Below are 22,250 nucleotides of genomic sequence, written 5' to 3' on the forward strand. Positions count from 1 at the left end.
GTGAGGGAAACTACAATCACGACCATCGTCTGCCTGGTGTTCCTTTCCCAGTGGGAGGGAGCGTGGCCTAGTGGAAAGAGCACGGACCTGGGAGTCCGAGGACCTGGGTTCTAATTCCGGCTCTGCCACGTGTCTGCTGTGGGACCTCGGGCAAGTCACTTCACTTCTTTGCGCCTCAGTTGCCTCATCTGTAAAATGGGGATTAAGACTGCGAGCCCCATGTGGAACAGGGACTGCGTCCCACCTGATTATCTTGATTCTACCCCAGTGCTCAGCAGAGTGTTTGGTACATAGCAAGCTCTTAAGAAATACCATAATCATTATTGTAGACGTTCCAGGCTGGGCCGTATCAATCGGTCGATGGTTTTTGAGTGCTTTTAGTGTGCAGGACACTAGGCTAAGCACCTGGGACAGTACGACAGAGATGGTAGGCGCATTCCCTGCCTAGGAGGAGTTTGCCGTCTATGGAGGAACGTTCCGTGGGAGCCTCCCGGAAGCCGGCAGCCGTTGCGACCCAACTTTTGCTTGCTTTTTCTCCCGTCACTGCTGCTGCCGTCAAAGATTTGACTTTCTGGGGCGAGGACAGACAGCGCCCTCAAAGTCTCCCCGGAAAAAATTAAGATGAAAAGGTCATCCCTGCCTTCGCTCTTTACGGCAGCCGGGTCACTTGAGTTGATTCGGACCCCCAGATGAGTACTTTACGTTCTCTGGCCTCTTTTAAAACGTTCTTTTAATTGAATCTCTCAGGCACAGTTTACCTTAATCTCTGGGTTAGGTCATCTTCTTCTTTTGCCAGTCTAATTTCCATGCCTCCTGCAGAGCTGAGAGAACTTAGAGATGTCTTTTTTTGGTTTTGGAACCAGTTTGATATGCCTCTAGAGACTACCCCTAAACGTTTGCTTGGGCTTGGGAGGTTCAGCGTTGTGGCTTTGGGGCTCCGTTCTGTGATCTCAGCTTTCACTTGCAAAAGCTAGTAATTTCTAGGTGGTTACGATTTTTCTCCGTCGACTGCATTATTTTTCCCCTGAGTCCGTGTTTCGGAATAAATATAGCAGCAAGAAAAGCAAACAAGGAAAATAGTCGGGTTACAAAATAATCATCAGGGTGAGTTGGAAACAACAGCGAAGCATCTCCAAGGGCAGTCTGGCCAGCCCCAGTTTGCAGTTTTGAGTTTTGAGAGGAATTGCCGGAACGAAGCCGAGCAGGGTACGTGAACCAGTTAGAGCTGTGGGCCTCTGATCACCGGCAAGGGCACCTGAAGAGAGACTGCACAGAGTGAAACCGATGAGCTACGTTCATTCATCTCCAAGTTGGGTGAAGGGAAGGACGCATGGGGCGGAAGGTGGTTTAGCCCTTACTATATGCCAGGCACCAGGTACAAGACAGGTCGGACACAATCCACACGGGGCCCACAGGTTAAGTAGGAGGGAGAGCGTATGTTGAGCCCCCGTTTCACAGATGAGGAAGCTGAGGCACCGAGAAGCGAAGGATCAATACAAATAAATAAAATTACAGTCATATACGTAAGTGCCGTGGATCTGGGAGGCAGGGGAAGAGCGAAGGGAGCAAGTCCGGGCGACGCAGAAGGGAGGGGGAGATGAGGAAAAGTGGAGCTTAGTCCGGGAAGGCCTCTTGGAGGAGATGTGCCTTCAGTAAGGCTTTGAAGGCGGGAAGGATAATTGTCGGATTAGGGGAGGAGAGCGTTCCAGGCCAGGGGCAGGACGCGGGCCGGGTGTCGGTCAGCCGTGACACGGGTGAGATGGAGGCACACAGGGAAGGACTGAAGTGTGTGGGCTGGGTTGTAGAAGGAGAGACTGCTTTTTTCTCCCAGCGGGAACAGGCTGCCGGAGCCCCCTTCTCCCCGCGCCCTCCCACTCCTGCCGAGACCTTTCAAGAGTGGGGAGTGACTGGGGGTGATTGACACGTAGCCTCTGTGTATCCTTTCCAGGGTAGGTTGGACAATGGCACAGAACAAGCTGTTCAACAAGATCCTCAAAGCCCTGCAGTCTGACCGCCTCGCCCGGCTGGCCAACGAAGGGGTGAGTCTGGCCGGTCAGCCCAGCTCCCGGAGGGTGTCCCGCACACAGGAAACGCTCCATCAGTACCGCCGATTGATTGTTGGATTGACTAACCCCTGAGCTCAGGGGGGCACTCGCTGCCTTCCCGGTGCCAGCGGCCAGGGCGGTCGTCGTTTCCCTTCACCGGTCAGCGTTAATTCTCAACCCCCGGACGAGGGCGGGTGCCCCCGACGGGCGGGGCCGGCAACATCCCGAGCCTGGGTCAGGCGGTGGCTCTCCGTTGCTGTTGTCTGTCTCCCTTCTTCATCCCTGTCCCCCCGCCCGTCTCTCCCCTCGCCCCGACTCCAGGCTTGCAACGAGCCGGTGCTGCGGCGCATTGCGGTGGACAAGTGTGCAAGGAGAGTGCGGCAAGCCCTGGCCAGCGTGAGCTGGGACGTCAAACTGATCCAGTGGCTGCACACCACTCTGGTGGAGACCCTGAGCCTGCCCATGCTGGCAGCCTACCTGGACGCGCTGCAGACCCTGAAAGGCAAGGTAAGGGAGCCGGCGGGGACCACCCCTCCACCGTAGGCTGCGGGCCGGGAGGCGGACGTGCGGAGCCAGGCCCTGGAGGAAGCCAGGGAGATGTCAGAGGAGATGGTTTGTCTCTGGCCCGGCCTGGGGAAGGGACCGCTACCCCCGAGAAGGGAGATTTGGGGTTTAAAACGGCAACTAGTGGAGAGAGCACAGGCCCGGGAGTCAGAAGGACTGTTGCTTTACCTTGGGCAAGTCGGTTCACTTTTCTCTGCCTCAGTTACCTCATCTGTACAGTGGGGATTAAGCACCTGAACCCCACGCGGGACAGGGACTGTGTCCAACCTGACGAAGTCGTATCTACCCCAGCGCTTAGAATAGCGCTTGGCACTATTGGTTAAGCACTTAACCAGTACAGCAGTACAGCTGCCCAGTGCAGCTGGCCAGGCTGGCAACCCCCCTCGGATGAGCCTCTTCCTGTCCCTCTATTTCAGATCCCGACCTTGATCGACCGGATGCTGCTGTCGTCCACTACGAAGACGGGGGCCGCCGGGGCGGAGGCTCTGACCCTCCTCCTCAAGAGGCCCTGGGATCCTGCCGTCGGGGTGCTCTCCCATAACAAGCCGGTACGCTCACGCGTTTGACCCTTCGGGCCACGGTGGGTTTCCCAGGGCCACTTGGCTGCTAGCCAAACGGTGAAGGAGGGATTGGGGAGGGCTGTCGGGGTCTCAGGGACCCTCACCTATCTGCCCGGGCGCCGGGGTTTCTGTCTCTCCAGAGCAAGCTGCCCGGCTCGCCTTTGATTCTCATCGCCTCCTCCGGCCCCTCCAGTTCCATGTTCCCCACTTCACGCCGGCACCGCTTCTGGCAGTCTCAGCTCTCGTGCTTGGGCAAGGTATACGCCCGGGGGAGAAAAGAGCCCCCTTGGAGCCACGTCTCTCTCCCTCCCTCACCCCCGGCCCGGCCCGTCCATCCACCACTCCATCTCTCCGTCCCCCCGACCCTCCAGGGTGACGGATTTGGGCGCGGGATCCCCCTCAGCTCTGCCCGCGGGGATGGGCTGCAGAGTCGGGGGCGGAAGAGATCCGGGCCTGCGCAGAGCCGACGAAGGGACTCTGAGTCGGTCTCGCCCGCGTAGCCCCAGCTGCCGCTCCCCAGACGAGACCTCTCTTTCCGTAGGTCATCCCGGTGGCCACCCACCTGTTGAATAACGGAAGCGGAGTAGGGGTGCTGCAGTGCCTTGAGCATATGATCGGGGCTGTGAGAGGCAAAGTGGCAGAGGTAAGAACACCTTCCCCGCCCCCCCCCCCCCCCGGCCTGCGCCGAGACCCCGGTCAGACCTCCCCCATCCCGGTCCCTCGGCGGTGGGCCGGTCTCTCTTCTCCTTCTCCCCACAGATTCACAACCACTTCCCCCACAAGCCCATCATTTTGATCGGCTGGAACACAGGAGCCCTGGTGGCTTGTCACGTAAGTCCTGATTTGACCTCATTAGGGGAGGTTCGCCATCTGAGGTGGAGGGGGAGCTGGTACTTTATCACCATTATAGAGATAAGGAAGCCGAAGCGCCAGAGAGGCTAAGCAGGCGTGGGGCAGACCCAGGATTAGAACCCGGGTCTTCTCACTTCTAGTCCAGAGCACCAGGCCAAGCTTCGGAACCAGTGAGAGCTCCGTGGCCACCGATGGCCTTCGGTGCGTGGAACGGTTGTCCTGTGTCCCTAAAATTCTCTGCAGGGAGGACCGGAGTGGGGGTTCTCTCCACAGACGATGGATGCCTGAGTTTTATGGTGGAGAGAAGTGAGAGGTTTTCTCCACAAGAGGACAACAGCTCTGTTCTGGAGTTACTGGCTTTCGTTTCCTAAATCGGGCAGAGTCGGTCAGCAGAGCCCAAACGCTAGCCCGGGGGGCGGGAATGGACCCCCAGCCCATCCCTTAGTCCCAGGGGCTGACCTCCGAGGCCTAGGCCGGCCCCGACCCCGGAACGTCCGGGGCCTTCAAGCCAAACGTCCGTGCCCACAGGTGTCGGTGATGGAGTACGTCACTGCGGTCGTGTGCCTTGGATTTCCCCTGCTCACGGTGGACGGGCCCCGAGGGGTAAGGGCGAGGCCGAAATCCCGGCCTGGGTTTTGGGGGCCGGGATGGGCGGAACTCTGCTCGGTTCTCCGGCGCCTCAGCCGGATGCCGCACCCCGGAAAGGGGTCTGGGTTGCCAGATCCTGAGAGTTTGGCCTCTTGTCAGGATGTGGACGACCCTCTCCTGGACATGAAGACGCCCGTCCTCTTCGTCATTGGCCAGAACTCCCTCCAGTGCCACACCGAGGCCATGGAGGACTTCCGGGAGAAGATCCGGGCGGACAATAGCATGGTCGTGGTCGGGGGAGCCGATGACAACCTCAGGTGGGTGCTCCTCTTCGGGGGAGTGGGGGCGAGGGGGAAAGAGAAAGAAAGCACCCGTGCGCACACCCACCTCATAGAAGTGAAAGTGGCTGGCTCTGACTTCAGGTCAAGTGGTTCGGTGAAAAAGAGCAGAGTTTTGCCTCTGTTCGTTGACCTGACGCTACCAAAATGTGGGCTTAAGTTTGGCCTCTGCCAAACTCAACTGTCACCTCTCTGAAACGGAAATGCAGCCTTGAGTTCGGAGGAGTCAGCTGCGATTTGATGTTTTCCCATCTGATCCCTGCAGGGGATTTCTGATGGATGAGAGGAGAGGCTCCATGGATCCCAGAGCTGGGGCGTTTTTGTAGAGATTTTCTGTTAGGTATTCATTTATGTGCTGGAGGGGAGTCGGGGAGGGGGAGAGGCAGAAAACACTCCATAGTTCAGGAGAGTGCTCTGATATTCTTCCTCGTCATCGGGCGCCCACGGTGCGCAGACTGAGGGAATTTCCGAGCCCCCGTCTCCCGGCCGTCATCCTTGATGCTGCAGGCTAATTTCAACCCCACGTGTGCCCCCCACACCCCCCGATAGTTTTATTGTGGCATAGGGGGACCAACCGTCTCCTTTTTCCTGAGATTTCCGCCGGTCGCCCACGTCCGTAACCCCCGTGAGGTCCTCAGTGGCCGAGGTCCTCCGAGCAGTTTTTTTTACCTCTGAACCCCGGAAGGTAAGAATAGTGAGCCGAGGCAGTCACAGTCACAGCCCGTCCAAGTGGCCCCCTGGAAAGAGGGCCTGGGCGGGCGAGGGCCTTAACACCTGAACCCTGCTGACCGGGTATCGAGTGAGCCGGTCTCATTGCGCTGCTTCCTTCGGCCGCGTTCTCGAGGTCCCCCAGGAAACCCGGGAATTGGACAACCCGCTTGAACTTCCGCTTCTCCCCCTCCCCTCCCCCCGGCTCCAGGATAAGCAAAGCCAAGAAGAAGTCCGAGGGCCTGACTCAGAGCATGGTGGACAGGTGCGTGCAGGTAAGCCGCTAGGCCCCATCTGGGTCATCGGGGGCGGGGGGGCCTCCCGCAAATTGAGGGTCTCGCGTCTGTGGCCCGGGCTCGGGTCCCCTGTCTCAGTTCAGGGCAGGGAGGAGCGAGGTTCCCTGCGATCTGTAGCAGCTTTGGTGATGCTGGACGAGTGCCAAAAATTACTCTAGAATGGAAATCCCGATGGAAGTCCCAACAACTCACAGGGACAAAGTCGTGGCACGCCACATTGAGCGTCCTCAGTTTTGCTTTCCAAGAAACCAGGTCGGGGCTGGACAAGCTTTGGGCAAAGCTGGGGCCTTCGCTTTTGGGAGTCGGCTCCGGCCGGGCTTGTCACGGCCCCGGGGAAGACCCGCGTCATCTCGTCGCGGGGCCGCCCGTCTCCTGGGGTGGGCCAGCGGTCCCAGTGTGCCAGCTGGACCGACGAGCGGGGGACGTCAGGCGTTGCTTTTGGGAGAGGAGAGACCTGTGCCTGTCAGTCCCCATATTGGTGCCCCCGGGAGGGAATTGATCAGCGTTTGAAAGCTCCTGAAAGGACGCTTCCCCAAACAGAACCGGTCGGTTTCCTTCCCGAACCATTTTTCTCCTTCCCTGCCAAACCAGGATGAGATAGCGGACTTCCTGACGGGCGTGCTGACGCGTTCCGAGGGCCACGCGGGCTCGGAGCCCCGGGACCAGGACGCTGAGAAGAAGAAGAAGCCACGTGACTCGGCCCGCCGGGACCTCGCCTTTGAGCTGCCCGATCGGGGGAGCCGGCCCGCCTCTCCCGCTGCCAAGTTGCCAGCTTCCCCCTCCGGCTCGGAGGTAGGGGACGTGCCGTCGGAGGAGCGAGTGCCCATCAGTGCCGCCCCGGGCTGGGTTCCCAAAGCCCTCCTAGATTCCGAATGACGCCGGTGGACGCTTACTTGCCTTCCTCCTGCCTTGATTCTCCACATCCTCAGAGGGAGAGGAGTCTACCAAAGTGCTAGTGATCCCCCAAGGATGCACGTTAGGCCGGTTATACCCCCAGATAACCTCTGCTTTCCCCCGTAATAGTAGTGCGTACAGCAGTACTGGTGAGTACTAGGGATCCTAGTAAGTAATAGCAGTCCTGGTAAGTAGTAACTAGTAACGTGGCGCAGTAGATAGAGCCCGGGCCTGGGAGCCAGAAGGTCATGGGTTCTAATCCTGGCTCCACCACGTGTCTGCCCTGTGACTTTGGGCAAGTCACTTCTCTGTGCCTCGGTTACCTCATCTGCAAAGGGGGGGGCGATTGAGACTCCGAGCCCCAGGTGGGACAGGGACCGTCCCATCACTTCTCTGGGGCTCGGTTTCCTCGTTGCAAGATGGGGTTTCATTACCTGCCCTCCCCCCCCCATAGGCTGGGAACCCAGCGTGGAACGTCTGATTATCTTGTATCTACTCCCGCGCTTAGTGCGTAGTGCTTAGTGTGTTTTTTTTATTATTTCCAGGATCTCTCCAGTGTGTCCAGCAGCCCCACCTCCAGCCCCAAGACCAAAATGGCCACAGTGACCTCCGTCCAGAAATCCAGCCAGATTGGGGCTACCCAGCTCCTGAAGAGACACGTGCCGCGCACGGACGCCGTTCTGTCGCACAAGCAAGCCCAAGGTACCCGGTCCGGCCCTGCTGCCGTCTCCGGGGCCAGGCCTCACCTCTGCCCCTCTAGTCTGCTGCTGTAAGCCGGCCCCCGGGCTTTGGGATTCCCCCGGACCCGGGGTCTTCTGCCCGCTCTCTGCAACACCCTGGAGAGAAGACATCCCCTATCCGGGAGAGGCACCACGTCCAGATCCAGCAGGGCCCGCTCCCCCACTGCACACCGGTGCGGGAAAGGGGAGATGTTGGTTGAGGGTAAAGCAGAGGGCGTGACCGGAGAAGCCAAGGAGGAGGGAGCAAGGAGGATGGCAGGAGTGAAGCCAGCGGGAACTCAGCTGGCGCCCGTGGCTTCCGTTCGGCCGACTTGGGCTGGCAGGTGACCCCTGAGTGCAGTGGGAGCCGATGGCTGAGCCGGGAGTGTCAGGCCCGGGCCCTCAGGATCATCCGAGGGGGTGTGAAAGGACCTGGAATTGCTATCCCTCCCTCTCTCCCTCCCCAGTACCCTACCGAGGGGTACCGCCCAGTGGAAGGGGAAAGGGGAGTACCTCCTGGTCTCTCCGTCCCCAAGTCAGGTTTCTTAACCCAGTGTCAAGGGGGAGACCTCGACCCCGAGTTGTAGCACAGTGCAGAGATTCCAGCATTAGAGTATGAGCGAGGGATTTCTGCGAGGCAAGCACGTGGCAGTGTGCTGGTGGGAGCTGAGTTCCCTTTGGGTAGCGGCGAGGGGAGCGAGAGGAGCTGGAGGGGACGCTTTGGTGTCGGAAGAGGCCTCTCGGCATGCCGCGGCGTCTCCTGGTTCTCCCGGATTGGCGGCAGAGACCGGCCCGAAGACCAGCTGGGGCGTTCACCGCCAGACGAGGGACCAGAACGGTCCCCTGCCCCACGCCTTCCATCCTGGGGTTGCCTAGGTTTGGGAGATGGGGCTCGGGCGGGAGAGGCCAGTGGCCCCCGATTCCTGGCCCGGGTGATCTCGACGGGTGGGGGGACAAAAAATGAGAAGGGTATCTTCAGCCCCTTGTCTGTCCCTTCTCCTTTCCCCTTCTTCTCTGGCTGGCTGTGATTCTTTAATTCTTTCTGATTGATTTCAGCTCAGTTTGCTGCTTTTCTGAAACAAAACATGCTGGTGAGGAAAGCTCTTCCTCCCGGCACCTCCTCCTGTCTCTTTGGTGAGTATCTTTCCTCCTCACTCCTGCAACCCCCTCCTCCCTGTTCGCACGTCTCCGTGTGGGTGTTCCCGTGTCCGTCCCTGTCACTCTCTCTCGGACCTGTCCGAACGGGACTCTCGGGGTCGCTGCGGATCCGCCCGTCCGAGCGCGTAATTCAGGATGAGTTTCGTCCGAGAGCGTAGGGACGCTTGGTGCCGTGGGAGAAGGGCACGACGAGGGCAGGGTTGTTAGGGTCCCTCGCGTCTCGACACCTGCTTCCGATCCCCAGGCCTCAGGCTACGTTTGCCGCGGAGTCGGGTGTAGGGGAGATGGTGTCTCTTGGATGGCGTCTCCCTCCTGTGCCTAGGGCACCCTCTTCCTGCCTGGCCGATTTTGGGACCCCGGTTGCCCGGCTGAGCAGTGACCTGCTCGGAGCGGGCACCGGCGACCTCGGATTATTGTTGGGAAGACGGGAATGTGGAGAGTCAGAGAGCCTGAAGTAAGCGACGGAAGCACGGCCTCGTGGAAAGGGCCCGGTCCAGGAGACAAGCGATCTGGGGTTTAGTTCCAGATTGGCACTGCAGGTGCTGCTTGGCCTGGGACAAGTCACTTAACCTCCCTGGCCTCAGTTTCGTCATCTGTAAAATGGGACCGTTTATCCCCAGCTCCCCCGTCTCCCAAGGATGTCGTGAGGATCCCGTGAGGTCATTGACGTGAAAGCGCTGTGGAGAACTAAAAACTCCCCGTAAATTCAGGAGGTGGTCAGACTCCACCAGGGAAGCAGAATGTTCCCTCTCACTCGGGTGGACTGAGAGCTACCGGAGTCCTTGCCGAAGCCCCCCGTCGAGCCAGCGCTCAGGTGGGAGCCTGTAAACGTCTGTCAGCTCCTCGGGGACAGGGAACGGGTCTGCCAACCCTGTAGTATTGTGCTCTCCCAAGCAGCGCTCTGCACGGAGGTGCTCAGTAAATACCACCGATGGACTGATTGCCGGTAGGTCTGCCTGCCCTCCCAAACCTGGGTGTTTTGGTGGCCGTGTAGCCACCGTTGCTTCATTCGGTCGTGTTTATCGAGCACTTACTGTACGCAGAGCACTTTACTAAGAATTTCGGAGAGTGCAGCACCACAGTAAGCAAACACATTGCCCGCCCGCAACAACCTTACAGTCTAGAGGGAAAGACGACACCCCTCGCCTATGCCATTGCGTCCGTGAAGCCGTGACTCGGATTCGAACCGAGGTCGCTGCGGCCACCGCGCGGAGTACCGATCACTGTACGATCACGGCGATTTGGGTAGCCCTCTGGCGTCGGCCAGTGTGGCCATTTGCCTGACTGCTGGTCTGCAGCTACGTCTTTGGCTAGTGGTTGGTGCATCCACTGGGTTGTGTGATTCTCAGAGCGGCAGTCTGGCTGCCCGACTAGGTCCATCTTTAATGGTTTTCTGATTTTGTTTATCTGTCCAGTCCGGTGTGTGTGTGTACGTGTGGGTGTGGGTGGGTGACTAGATAGCCGTCCACACGTGCCTGCGTTAACCTGCTTACTGTTACCTCTCCGTGCAGCCTGGGGTTTCCTTTGGCTGTTTTCACCGGCGTGGGCCAGTCAGCCTGTCAGTCAGTGGCATTTATTGAGCCCTTACTGGGTGCAGAGCACCGTACTAAGTGCTTGGGAGATTACGGCAGACTCGGTACGTACGTTCCCCGCCCACGAGAAGCTTACAGTTTAGATGAAAAGACAGACGTTAAAATAAATTGCAGCTGTGGACATAAGTACCGTGGAGCTTAGGGTCGGGTGAATGGAGGGTGACGCAGAAGGGAGTAGGCGAAGTGGAAATGAGGGCCGAGTCAGGGAAGGCCTCTTGGAGATGTACCTTCAGTAGGCTTTGAAGGTGGGGAGCGTGGTGGGCGGTCAGTTGGTTATGAAGCGGGAGGGAGTCCCAGGCCAGAGGGAGGATGTGGGCAAGAGGTCGATGGCAAGAGAAACAAGATGGAGGCACAGTGAGTCGATTGGCGTTCGAGGAGAGAAGCGTGTGAGCCGGGCTGTCCGAAGTCAGAGTCGGGGGAATAGGAGGGGGTGAGCTGATTGAATGATTTGAAGCCGACAGTAAGGAATTTCTGTTTGATGCAGAGCTGGGTGGACAACCCCTGGAGGTTCTTGAGGGGTGGGGAGACGTGGCCTGAATGGTTTTTCAGAGAGTGATTCAGAGAGCAGCATTAAGTATGGACCCAAGTGGGGAGAGACGGGGGCAGTGAGGTCAGCGAGGAGGCTGATGCAGTAATCCAGGTAGGACAGAACGAGGGCCTGGATCAACGTGGAAGTAGTTAAATGGAGAAGGGTGCCTTCTAAAGATGATGTTGTGAAGGTAGAACCAGCAGGATTTGGTGACAGATTGAATACGTGGATTCAGCGAGAGGGACGAGTCAAGGATAAGGCTAAGCCTGTGCGACTGGATTGTGGCAAAGTGGCTCTCTGTGTCTGGCTCACGTTTGCCACTTCTGACTCCGTATCGGACCCCGTGAGATCTCCTCCGGTCCCGTGTCCGACTGGCTTCGCCTGTGGCAGACTCTGGCTAAATCGGCGCCTTCCTGGCCCTTTCAACGCAGACTCAGCCTCTGGCCCCATCTCCCCCTGTCTTTCTCAGCTTCCGTGTGGCCCTGTCTCAATCTGCTCTTATTAGTTGTTCTCTTTAGTAAGTGTCGATGAAGTACAAAGCACCGGGGTAAATGCAAAGATAATTTAGAGTGGTCCCTGGCCCTTCAGGGGTTCAGACTCTCAACAGATCATCAGAAGCGAAAGAATGAACTGCCGGGTAACAATAAATTACCAGCAGGGCCAAATGAAAGATGAAATCATCCCCCTTAAGAACAGCACCTGGTTGGGGGGCAGTGCTCAGGCCCCCGCACTGCTCCAGGCACAATCTTAGCTAGACCCGGACCCAGACTATCCAGACTTCTGTCCTGCGCGGCTGGGCGGGAGGAGGGAGGCCAGCCCAGGTCTGGACGGGTTCCGGACCTCCTGTGTCCGTGAGGTTCTTGGAAACCTCGTCTTCGCTGACACTCTTCCCTTCTGGCTGCTCAGCCTCAGCCTCTTGCAAGGGCTCTTCCTCTGCCTCCCTCTGAGGCCCCGGGGAGTGAAGTGACTTACCCAGGGTCTCACAGCAAACAAGTGGTGGAGCAGGGATTAGAATCCAGGTCCTCTTGATTCCTAGGCCTGTCTCCTTTCCACTAGGCCGTGCAGCTCTTTGTGGACAGGGGACACGTCTACCAATCTCTACTCCGTACGGCTACCTGGATTGCCTTCGCGAAGCGTTGCTTGGCACCCATCTCTCGACTCCTCAGAACCCTTTGCTAACTCTCCGTTTCCTTCCTCAACATGCCAAAACTCACAGTTGGCTTCCAGACTCTCCATCAACTCTCCCCATCCTACTCAGTTGCTCTCTCCTCCCGCTACTTCCCAATTTATTCTCTTCACTCCTTCCAGCTTTACCTTACTCTTAGCTTCCCTGCCTCCATCCACTTGTGCTATTCCACCGAAACGGAACTCGCTCACATCCCGAATCCAGTAGACCACGGCTCTCCCCGTGTTCAAAGCCCTTCTAGAATCCCACCCTCTCCAACAAGCCGTCTTCAAAAAATTTCCCACACCCAGCCTTCTCTAGTAACAATAATAATAATAATAATAATTGTGGTATTCGTTAAGCACTAATGTATGCCAAGCATCATACTGAGTGCTGGGGTAGGTACAAGATCATCAGGTCCCACGTGGGGTTCATAGTCTAATTAGAAGGGAGAACCGGTATTAAATCCCCATTTTGCAGTTGTGGAAACTGAGGTAAAGAGAGGTGAAGTGGCTTGTCCAAGATCACAAGATTAAGTGGCAGAGTCGGGATTAGAACACAGGTCCTCCGACTCCCAGGCCCATGCTCTTTTCACTAGGTCACCAACCCTGATACTTAATCGTGCTCCTCCTCAGTACTTATGAATCCAACTGCGTATTCGCATTTTAGGCCGACGGCTCTCTTGGTAAATATTTTTATTGTCTGCCCCCCTGACGCCAACACGCACGTTTAAGTTCTGTGTGGGCAGGGAACACGACTCATCATCCTATATTGTACACTCTGAAGGACTTAATGGAGCGGGCTTTCAAGAACTCATTATTATTACTGGAGAGTTTAATCCACCCCAGAGGCCCTCACGGGCACTGGGGTTTGGGGGCTCTGGCCTGAGTCACGGGGATTCGCCCCCTCGGCCGGCGATGGCGTCCTCTTCCGAGCAGTCGCCTCTTTGGGCAGCACTCATTGGCACGGGGGAGAGGGTGTGAGATCTGCCCTCCTCAGGAGGGTCCGCAGCCCCGTCTTCAGCCACCCTTCATCTCAGTGGTATCTGTCAGGCTTTTATGCAGGGGACACGGGGTGGTATTTTGAGAGTCCTGTTCGTGGACAGAGGACTGTACTGAGCACTTGGGAGAGTGCAGTACAGTAGAGTTGGTAGACGTGATCCCTGACCACAAGGAGCTTGAGGTCTACAGGTCAGGGAGTATTAAGTACTTACCGTGTGCAGAGCACTGTACTGAGAACTCGTGAGAGCACAGTACAGCGGAGTTGGTTGACGTATTCCCTGCCCACAAGGAACTCACAGACTAGAGTGGAAAACGGGTGTTGAATTACGCGGTGTGGGGCCGAGAGTGAGGTGAATACCAAGCGCGTGACGGGTACCGGTCCAAGAACAAGAGCGACACGCTCGTGGGCGGAAGGGGCCGCCGCTTCCTGAGGATTCGGGGCCCTTCTCCCCTCCCTCCCCCCACCCTCCTCTTGGGGTCTCCCGCCTCTGCTGAGCACAGAATCCTGAAAATAAATCTATCAGTGACGTGCTGCACCGCGCGCTGCGTGCTGAGCCCCGTACCGAGCGGTTGGGAGAGCACCACCACAGAGTTGTAGAACATACGGTCCTCGCCCTCGATCAGCTTTCGGTGAAGACGTCGCTCTTCCGCTCAATCGGTCCGTGGTATTTAGTGAGTGCTTACTATGTGCAGAGCGCTCTTTTAAGTTCTTGGGAGAGTACAGTGTAGGGAAGCAGCGTGGCTCAGTGGAAAGAGCCCGGGCTTGGGAGTCAGAGGTCATGGGTTCGCATCCCGGCTGTGTGACTGTGGGCAAGTCGCTTCACTTCTCTGTGCCACAGTTCCCTCATCTGTAAAATGGGGATGAAGACCGTGAGCCTCACGCGGGACAACCTGATTACCCCGTATCCACCCCAGCGCTCGGAACAGTGCTCTGCACATAGTAAGCGCTTAACAAATCCCAGCGTTATTATTACAGCGCAGCAGAGCTGGTAGACAGGTTCCCAGCCCACAACGAGCTTAGAGTCTGGGAGGACTGCGCCTCCCTCCCTTCCCTGCTGTTGGATCTTTGTGGATCCCGGTTGCCCGCGCTACCGCTCTCCTCCCAGCAAGGTGACCGTATCGGTTGCCGGGGCAGCGAGCCCCCCGGTGCCTTCCCGGGGAGCCCCAGGGCGAGGAGGGGCGGCATGCCAGGTGACACGCCGGAGCATCTCAGGGACCCGGAAGCCCAGTTGTGTGCAGCAGGGAAAGTTCCCCTAGTCTTTCGCCGGCCCCTGGTTGACGACCGGGGAATCTCTCCCTCCCTTCGCTCGGGCTGAAGGCCTCCAGTGCAAGAATTAGAGGGTTTGGCTTCAAGAAGGACTCTTTGTCCTTCCCCCCGTGGGGAGGAGTGGGGCGGGGCGTGGGGTGGAACCGCCGGCACAGTGCAGGAGATGGTTCCGGGCGGCCAGAAGTCAGAGCCCGCTTCTCGCCGGCTCTTAGGTGAGGGCCCAGGTGCCCGGGGAACGGGCAGCCCGGCACGGGCAAGAGCCCCGGGAGCGGCAGGAGACAACCGCCTCCCTTGTCTTCCAGTCCCCATCTCCTCTGACCAGGCGGAGGCCTCAGAAAAGGAGGATCTACGGGCCCAACTGAAGCGTCACCAAACCCCTAGCCCCCCACCCAGCGGCAAGCCCTCCAAGCGAGCCAAAATCAAAGTGACCATCGTATCCCACGGAGACCCCGCCGGGGGATCCGCCGCCCCGGCCCACGGAGGGGCCCCGGAAAGTACGTACTTCCCTTCCCGTGACCGCCTGCCGCCGAGGGCTCCGTCTGTGGCGTCCCTGGGCGGGCACAGCCGGGAGCCTGGGGTGGGGGGGGACGCGAGCGGAGCTGAAGCCGGGGGCGGAAGGAAGGTGAGCCTGCCTTCCGGATTTGGGATCGGGAACTCCGGGGCGAGCGCCAGGTGCTTTCCCAGCGAGCCGCGGGGAATGCCCCGTGGACGGCGGCGAACACGGGGTGTTCGGCGTCGCTTGTGTTCGCAGTGACCGGAGGAAAGCCCCTCACCATGATGCTCGGACAGAGCACGGCAGGCACCAAGGAGCTGACGGGACTGCTCGCTTCAGCCAAGTGAGTGGGTTGGGCTCGTGGGGTTGGAGGTCGGGGGAGGGGTGCGAGGGGGGACTCTCCCTCGGACCGTCAGCCCCAGGCACCTGAGCCACCTTTGTAGCTTCTGCCGGTGAGGTAAGAGCCAGTTAGAGCGAGGACACCGCCTTCGCGCCGCATTGATATCGAGCCTCTTGGAGCTCCTGTCCCCTGAGAATCAGCGGGACCAGACCCTAGCTATTGCGCCCCTGACGTTTGCACGCTCCGGGCTGCCGGCTGTTTCCTGGGGAACAGGTGGAAAAAGTGAGGCCCAGGTCTGGTCCCTTTTCTGATGGCTTAAATCTCAGAAGGTGGGCGGGGGCCAAGCGCTCGAGGTGCCGGAGGGGCTGCTTTTCAAGTAGGTGTTCTCGCTCTACCGGATCCTGAAACTCCTAGACCCGAGGGAGCGGCCCGTTGCAGTGGTGGTGGGGAGACGAGCTTCCCTCCCCCTGGCCTCAGTTGGCACCCCCCCGCCCCCCCCACCCCCGCTGCCGAAGCGGTCACTTAGGCCGGCTCCCTCTCCCAGGTCGAGCGCCGGGACGGACGGAGCCGCCGTCAGCCCCGCCCCCTCGCCCGTGATTCCCAGCAGCACCACCCCCGGCACCTTCCACACTCTCCAGAGTCGGCTGGTGGCCAGTCCCGGCCACTGCGTGGCGGCCTCGCCCAACAGCTCCCTCCCAGGTACCTATCCGCCCCTCGGCCCCGCCTGGACTGGCCCGGCCCAGCCCACAGACCCACCTGGGCAAACCTCCAAGGAGAAACAACGCGGCGTCTGGACGCGAGGGAACGGCCCCTCGGCCCCGGATCTAGGGGCCGGCGTGGACGTGCCGGCCCCTGAGGGCGACGAGTCACCCCAGCTCTAGACTTTACCCTACCCTGAGCGACCAGGCGTTCGGCGGGACTGTCCCTCCCTGGAGAAACCCGGCGGTCCGGAGCCCCCCCCCCCCCCCCCCGCCCCCATCTACGTACGGGAAAGAGCCGGACCGGGGCTCAGAGCCGCACGTGCCCCGGGTGTCTGAGCCAGAGACGGCCGGTTGCCTCCCCTACCTCCTCGACCCTTCTTGGTTCCTTTGAGTCCTCCAAGGGGCGAGGAAGGGAGCCAGGCCTGGGGGAACCTCTTAGGTTGGGATCCCGGGTGCTGGTTGAGGGGCGAGAAAGGGTCGGGGTCAAGGTAGGAGTCTGCTGTTTATTTATCGGAGCGCTTAACTGTGTCCCGAGTACTGGACTGAGTGATTGGGAGGGAACAAAAGAGTCGTTAGACGTGTTTCCGTCTTCCCACTCGCATTCCATCCCATAGGAGTTCCCAACTTTTGTTTCCCAACCCCGATTGGCTAATATAATTGAGGGGCAAAGTTAGGGAATGGGGAGTAAGTGAGGTTAAGACCGGCAGTGGATGATCCCGGCATAGGGTCTAGGGCTGGGCCGTACTCTGAGGGCTAGAACCAGGTGGGACCAGGTAGCCAAACGAGTGGCCCAGCCAGAACAGGTTGGAAGTTGACACTAGCGGTGGATGTGGGAAGAGCGAAGCCCTGAACCGTTTCCTCCCACCCCCCTCCGTCCGTCTCCAGGGTCCGCGTCGGCCAGCAGCCTTCTCCAGGGCCTGAGCTTCAGTCTGCAGGACATGGGTAGCAAGACCCCCACGCTCCCAGCCAGCGCCTCCCCAGGGCCAGTTACACAAGTAAGCGGTGGCGATCCCAGAGAGACCCAGGCCGGCCGGGCCGAAGGAAGCGGCGGGAGGAGGAGCCGAGCCAGCCTGTCGTCAAGGAGACTCGGCTCCTTGATGCCCCGCTTGGCTCTGGGGGGGAGCCGTGGGGAGTGTGTGCATCTGAGCAGCGGATGGCCTGCCCTGGCGGGGACTTGAGGGGCGGGGGAGGTCGTCACCCCGCCAGGGTCCTCGTGGAGACGGGGGGCTTTGTGCGTCTGCAGCCTCTGGTTACCCGGTCCCGTGTTTCCCACAGGCCGCCGGCGTGAAGCTGCCCGCCCCCATGCAGAGCCTGGGCGCCATCACCACGGGCACCGGCACCATCGTCCGCACCATCCCCGTCGCCACCACTCTCTCGTCCCTCGGCTCCACGCCCGGTGGGAAGCCCACCGCCATCCACCAGCTGCTGACCAATGGTGGCCTGGCCAAACTGGCCAGCAGCCTCCCCGGCCTGGCGCAGATCTCCAACCAGGCAGCGGGTGAGGCGACGTCCCCAGGAACCGGCCGGTTCCCATCCGGGGCCCCCCGTGATCGTCGCCGGGAGGGGGCCGGCACGACCGTGGGAAGGCCTCATGGGGGTGAGGGGACTCTCTATCTGATCTTTTTTTTTTTTTTTTTCTTTGCAGGCCTGAAGGCCCCCACCACCATCACAGTGACTCTACGGGGCCAGCCCAGCCGGGTCACCACCCTGAGTCCAGCGGGTACTGGAGCGGCCCCCCTGGAGGAGTCCCCCTCGCAGGTGCTGTCCCCGGCTCCACAGGTGCGTCCCGCTGGAGAGGAAGGAGGCGACACCCGGGGCGAGGGGCTCTCATTTGAGGGTTCTAGGGTGCAGTTAAACACTCCCGGAATTCTGGGCCAAAAGTGGCATATATAAGAGGAAAGAGGAGGCGAGTGAGTATTCTCTCGTCCCTCATTATCGTCATCGGTGGTATGTATCGAGTGCTTACTATGTGCAGAGCACGGTACTAAATGCTTGGGAGAGTCCGGTACGACAGAGTTGGAAGATCGCAGAACCTGTGACGGACGTGTTCCTTCCCACATCCAGGACGTGTGTGGCCCGCAGAACACAAAGGGATTTGCCTTTCAGAGTGAGGAAAATGAGTGTGAGAGAGGAGGAGAGGGGTTTGGGGGTGACTTTGGTGTTCGGGAGGCCCCGACTCTGTGCCCGGGGCACGAGTGGTGCCCGGGGCTTCCGACCCTCGGCAAGAGCCCGCTGTGGTGAGTGCTTCCCCTCAGAGGGCGGGGCCCCTAATAAAGGGGAGACTAGGCTAGATTTTTCTGGATCATTTAAGGGTCTGGTCTCAGGCGAAGACTAGGACTTCCATGTTTCTGTCGGCTAGGAGGAAACTCATTTCTGCCCCTTCTGTCTTTGCTCCTCCACAGACCCCTTGTCTCCTAGAGACTCGTGTTCCGGGGACGCCCTTCCCTTCTGCTCCTTGTCCCGCCCTCCCCCTCGTCAAGGTCGCGCCGTGGGCTCTGAGAGGGAGGCTCCGCTCCGGAGAGGCGAGTTTTGACCGTCTGCCTGTCTCTTTCCTGCTACAGCGGCCACCGCCGGCTCCCTGAAGACCCCCGCCCGGCTCCTCGGCTTTCCGTCTGCCGGCGCCAGCGACCTCTCCCTTGTATTCCACCAGACCTGTAGGCCCCGACCCGGTGAGGCGTCCGCTCGGTGGCCCGCACGCCTCCTTCACGACCTCCATCCTCGCCTGCAGGCTTCTGATTGCTCGAGCGGGGGCCCGCTGATCGCGGGGACCGGGTCGGAGCCTACTCTGCCGGCGTCGACTCCAGGCCGCCAGGCCCCTCACGTCACCCCAGCGGCCTTAGCACAGTTGTGGGAGCCCAGGAGCTACTCCCGCCGCCCCGGCCGCGCAGCGCTCTGGGCTGGACGTTCCGAGGGGAAACTCCTCCCTTCCCCCCAGACCCCAGCAGCGGTGACTGGACACAAGTGAATCGTCGCTTTTCTGTATCTTAATAAAGGAGTTTCTCTTCAGAGTAACCGGGCTCCTTGGTGGGTGACCCGGGGTGGTTAGGCCCCAGGCTGCACCCGGTGATCAGTTCCTCTCTCCTGCCCCGCCTGGGAAGGCCGAGCTCCCCGGGTTAGCTCGTATCTACCCCAGTACAATGCAGGACACGTGGTGAGCACTCAAGAAATACCATTAAAAAATATTCCGACCGTAAGGTCAGATTCACCCAAGGGAAGTCCAGGACCCGATAAGTAAGTTGACGGTAAGAGCGGATCCACGGCCGTGGGGATGGACACCAGGCAGACGGTAATAACAATCATAAAGATTGTAAACTCACTGTGGGCAGATATGTCTACCAACTCAGTTGTACCCTCCCAAGTCTTTAGTACAATGCTCGGCGCACGGTGCTTAATAAATATTGATTAATAATGGTGGAATTTTTCGAAGTGCTTACTCTGTGCCAAGCATTGTACTAAGCACTGGGGTAGATAGAAGATAATCAGGTCAGACACGGTCCCTGTCCCTCAATGGGGTCACTGTCTAAGAGGACAGGTATCGAATCCCTATTTTACAGATGAGGAAACTAAGGCACGGAGCACAGCAGCAGCAGCAGACACCCTAGGCTCTCTCCCATCGATTAGACCGTCACTGACTGTGCTGTTCAGAGTGGCGTACTAAGGGTTTCTTGTAAAAACTGGGGGAAAGCAAAAACAAGAAATGAAAATCCAACTAAGAACGCCACCGACACCATTAAGAGCACGGTTTTCCTTCCAAAACTGGAGGACGGCAGAAACGTCCGGGCAGGACAGAGGCATGGGTGATTGAAATAGCTTCTGAAAGTCCATCTCCTCCAGGAGGCCTTCCCTGATTAATCTCTCATCTCCCCACCCTATTTCCTCACAAGTGCCACTTCCACAATTCTGCATTTGCTGAGCACTTGGGCAACTCGCCCGTTCCTCACTAGATCTCTTACGTGCATAAGGTTAAACTCCCCCCCGCTCCATGTAATTTACTTCCATTTCTTGCCTCCCCTGCTGGATCGGAAACTCCTCCAGGGCAGGGATTGTGTCTGCTAATGTTTGTTCTCTCCCAGCGCTTAGTGTAAGTGCTGAATAAATATTTTGTCCGACTGTGGAGGAACAGAACGTCACCAAGGTCATCGCTGCCTTTTGCGGCAGTTGGAAGACGGGCTCGGTCAGTGGACGGTATTTACTTATTGAGCGCTTACCGTGCGCTTAGAAGGGTGTATGCAACATAGTTGGGAGACAAGTTCACACCCACGACGGATTTACAGCCTAGAGGTTGCCAGCAGCTGTCTGCCGGAGATGGACACACACGCAACACACAACGCGCCCTGTTGCCGTCCCCTCCCCCGCAGAGCCGATCCCAGGGCCCCCCTCGGTGACGCCACGGGGTGAAGACCATTGGCCCGCCCCGTGTCACCGCCATCACAAAGGTCACGATGGGGAAGTGGCACTTGTGGAGCCGGAATAATGAGCTACCTACTCTGTCATATTGTATTCTCTCAAGTGGTCACTACGCTGCTTTGCAAGCAGTAAGCACTCAATAAATACCATTGATTGACTGAGAACATCAGCGACCTAAAGATGAGATGAGCCCACATATCCTTCCCACCCCACTTCCCCCGAGCTGCTAGTTCTGGCACCAGCTGGGGGAGAGTCGCACGAAAGAGGGCAGGGAATATGCCTGTTTATATCGTTCTCTCCCAAGCGCTTAGGACGGTGCTCCGCACACCGTAAACGCTCGGTAAATACGACTGAATGAATGAAAAGGGAAGCGGCGGACCCTGTTTACCGCGGCTCTCCTGTGACCTTTGGGCGCCGTCTTTGAGCGAGGCTCGATGTGAAAGGCAGTGGAAAGAACACAGGCCTGGGACTCGGAGGACCCGGCTTCTGATTCCAGCTCGGCCACTTGTCTGTTATGTAACTTGGACGAGTCACTTAACTTCTCTTTTCAATAGGAGACGACCCTGACCAATGAGGAGCTCCATCAGTAAGAAAACAGTTTCCTCATCTGAGATTCAATACCTATCCTCCCTCCCGCTTAGACTGTGAGCCCCGTGGGGGACAGAGATTGGGTCTGACCTGATTATCCCGGCGTTTAGTATTGAGCTTGGCCCAAAGTGAGCCCTTAACGAGTGCCGCAGTCGTCATTATTACTTCCAAAATGCCCAAATATTGGTGAATTTGTAAAGGCCCAGTTAATGGAAGTGTCAGTTGTGGTTAGTGAAGGGGAAAGGAGTCAATCAATTAAGGAATTTACCGAGTGTTTGTGTGCAGAGCACCGTACTGAGCGCGCAGGAGAGTACGATACAACAGAGTCCACCCCCTGCCCACAAGGAGCTTACAGTCCAGAGGGGGAGACCGACTTTAAAATAAGTAAATAATTGATGGATATGTACGGAAGCACTGAGGGCGGGAAGAATACCAAATGCCCAAAAGTCACAGATCCAAGTGCATAGATGACGAAGAAAGGGGAGGGAGCCAGGGAAAGAAACCATTTTCCCCCATCTTAGCTAGCAGGCAAGGGGGCGGGGGGGTCCAAGAAGCTGATGATGAAGATGAAGAATAGGCAAGTAAGACAAGCTCACCGTGGTCAGGGAACGTGTCAACTGACTGTCCAAGCGCTTAGTACGGTGCTCTGCATATAGGAATGAGCAATAAATACCACTGATGATGGTGATTGTGTTCTACCCGATTAACTTGTATCCACTGCAACACTTAGTGCATATAGTAAGCACTTAAAAAAGTGACCATTTTAAAAAAAAACCTTTTTCAACAAGAAGGAGAGGACCCTGACCCACGAGCAGCTCCATCGGTAGCTAAACACCCCTTAGAGGCGGGTGAGGCTTGGCCTAGGGGCAAGAGCACAGGCCTGTTCTAATCCTGGCTCCGCCACTCATCTGCTGGGGGCCCTTGGGCAAGTCACTTAACTTCTCTGTGCCTCAGTTACCTCTTCTGTAAAATGGGGATTTAGACTGGATTAAGAATGCCAGAACTGTGCCGGGAAAGAGCTGGGCGTGGGTCCCGGGCCCCTCCTCCGGTGTGGTTGGCTAACCGGTTGGCCGTTACAGCAGCTATTACCGCTCCCCCTCTTCAGTGCCCCGATGCTTGTGGACTGCGTCCAACCTGGTTATCTTGTTGTATCTACCGCAGCACTTAGTACAGTGCTTGGCACATAGTATGCGCTTAACAAATACCGTAATTATTATTACTAGCTCACAGGCTAATGGGAGCAGAGATCGTATTGATCCGCCGAGCTCTTTCTCTTGATCTCTCCCCTACATGGGGAGAAGAGGACACAGTAAGAGTCCCGGTGGCGGTGGCTGGGGGGGGGGTGGTTCCTGTTAGCAGGGTCGATCTGCCCTGAGGCAGATCATCCCAGCCCCGCTTGGGGAAGGGGACACGACGGAAGGAGGATCCGTCAGGGGGGTCAGACC

General features: G+C 58.4%; 1 protein-coding gene across 1 annotated transcript in view; it reads left to right on the plus strand.

The window, feature by feature from the left end:
- The window catches only part of KANSL3 (KAT8 regulatory NSL complex subunit 3), a 35,822-nt gene extending 17,000 nt beyond the window's left edge, over positions 1-18,822 (plus strand). Inside the window, exons 3-21 of the mRNA XM_029073521.2 lie at positions 1,949-2,039; positions 2,367-2,552; positions 3,026-3,157; positions 3,310-3,426; positions 3,711-3,812; positions 3,929-4,000; positions 4,550-4,624; positions 4,769-4,926; positions 5,867-5,930; positions 6,543-6,743; positions 7,391-7,547; positions 8,621-8,698; positions 14,579-14,770; positions 15,028-15,112; positions 15,654-15,808; positions 16,696-16,805; positions 17,086-17,308; positions 17,456-17,589; positions 18,372-18,822. Of these exons, the coding sequence (XP_028929354.1) occupies positions 1,949-2,039; positions 2,367-2,552; positions 3,026-3,157; positions 3,310-3,426; positions 3,711-3,812; positions 3,929-4,000; positions 4,550-4,624; positions 4,769-4,926; positions 5,867-5,930; positions 6,543-6,743; positions 7,391-7,547; positions 8,621-8,698; positions 14,579-14,770; positions 15,028-15,112; positions 15,654-15,808; positions 16,696-16,805; positions 17,086-17,308; positions 17,456-17,589; positions 18,372-18,392 (2,353 nt within the window). The 3' untranslated portion in view covers positions 18,393-18,822. The remainder of the gene's footprint in view (positions 1-1,948; positions 2,040-2,366; positions 2,553-3,025; positions 3,158-3,309; positions 3,427-3,710; positions 3,813-3,928; positions 4,001-4,549; positions 4,625-4,768; positions 4,927-5,866; positions 5,931-6,542; positions 6,744-7,390; positions 7,548-8,620; positions 8,699-14,578; positions 14,771-15,027; positions 15,113-15,653; positions 15,809-16,695; positions 16,806-17,085; positions 17,309-17,455; positions 17,590-18,371) is intronic.
- The last annotated feature ends 3,428 nt before the right edge of the window (positions 18,823-22,250 follow it).

Source organism: Ornithorhynchus anatinus, chromosome 10 (genome assembly GCF_004115215.2).
Source record: "Ornithorhynchus anatinus isolate Pmale09 chromosome 10, mOrnAna1.pri.v4, whole genome shotgun sequence".
In the NCBI taxonomy this organism is placed as follows: Eukaryota; Metazoa; Chordata; class Mammalia; order Monotremata; family Ornithorhynchidae; genus Ornithorhynchus; species Ornithorhynchus anatinus.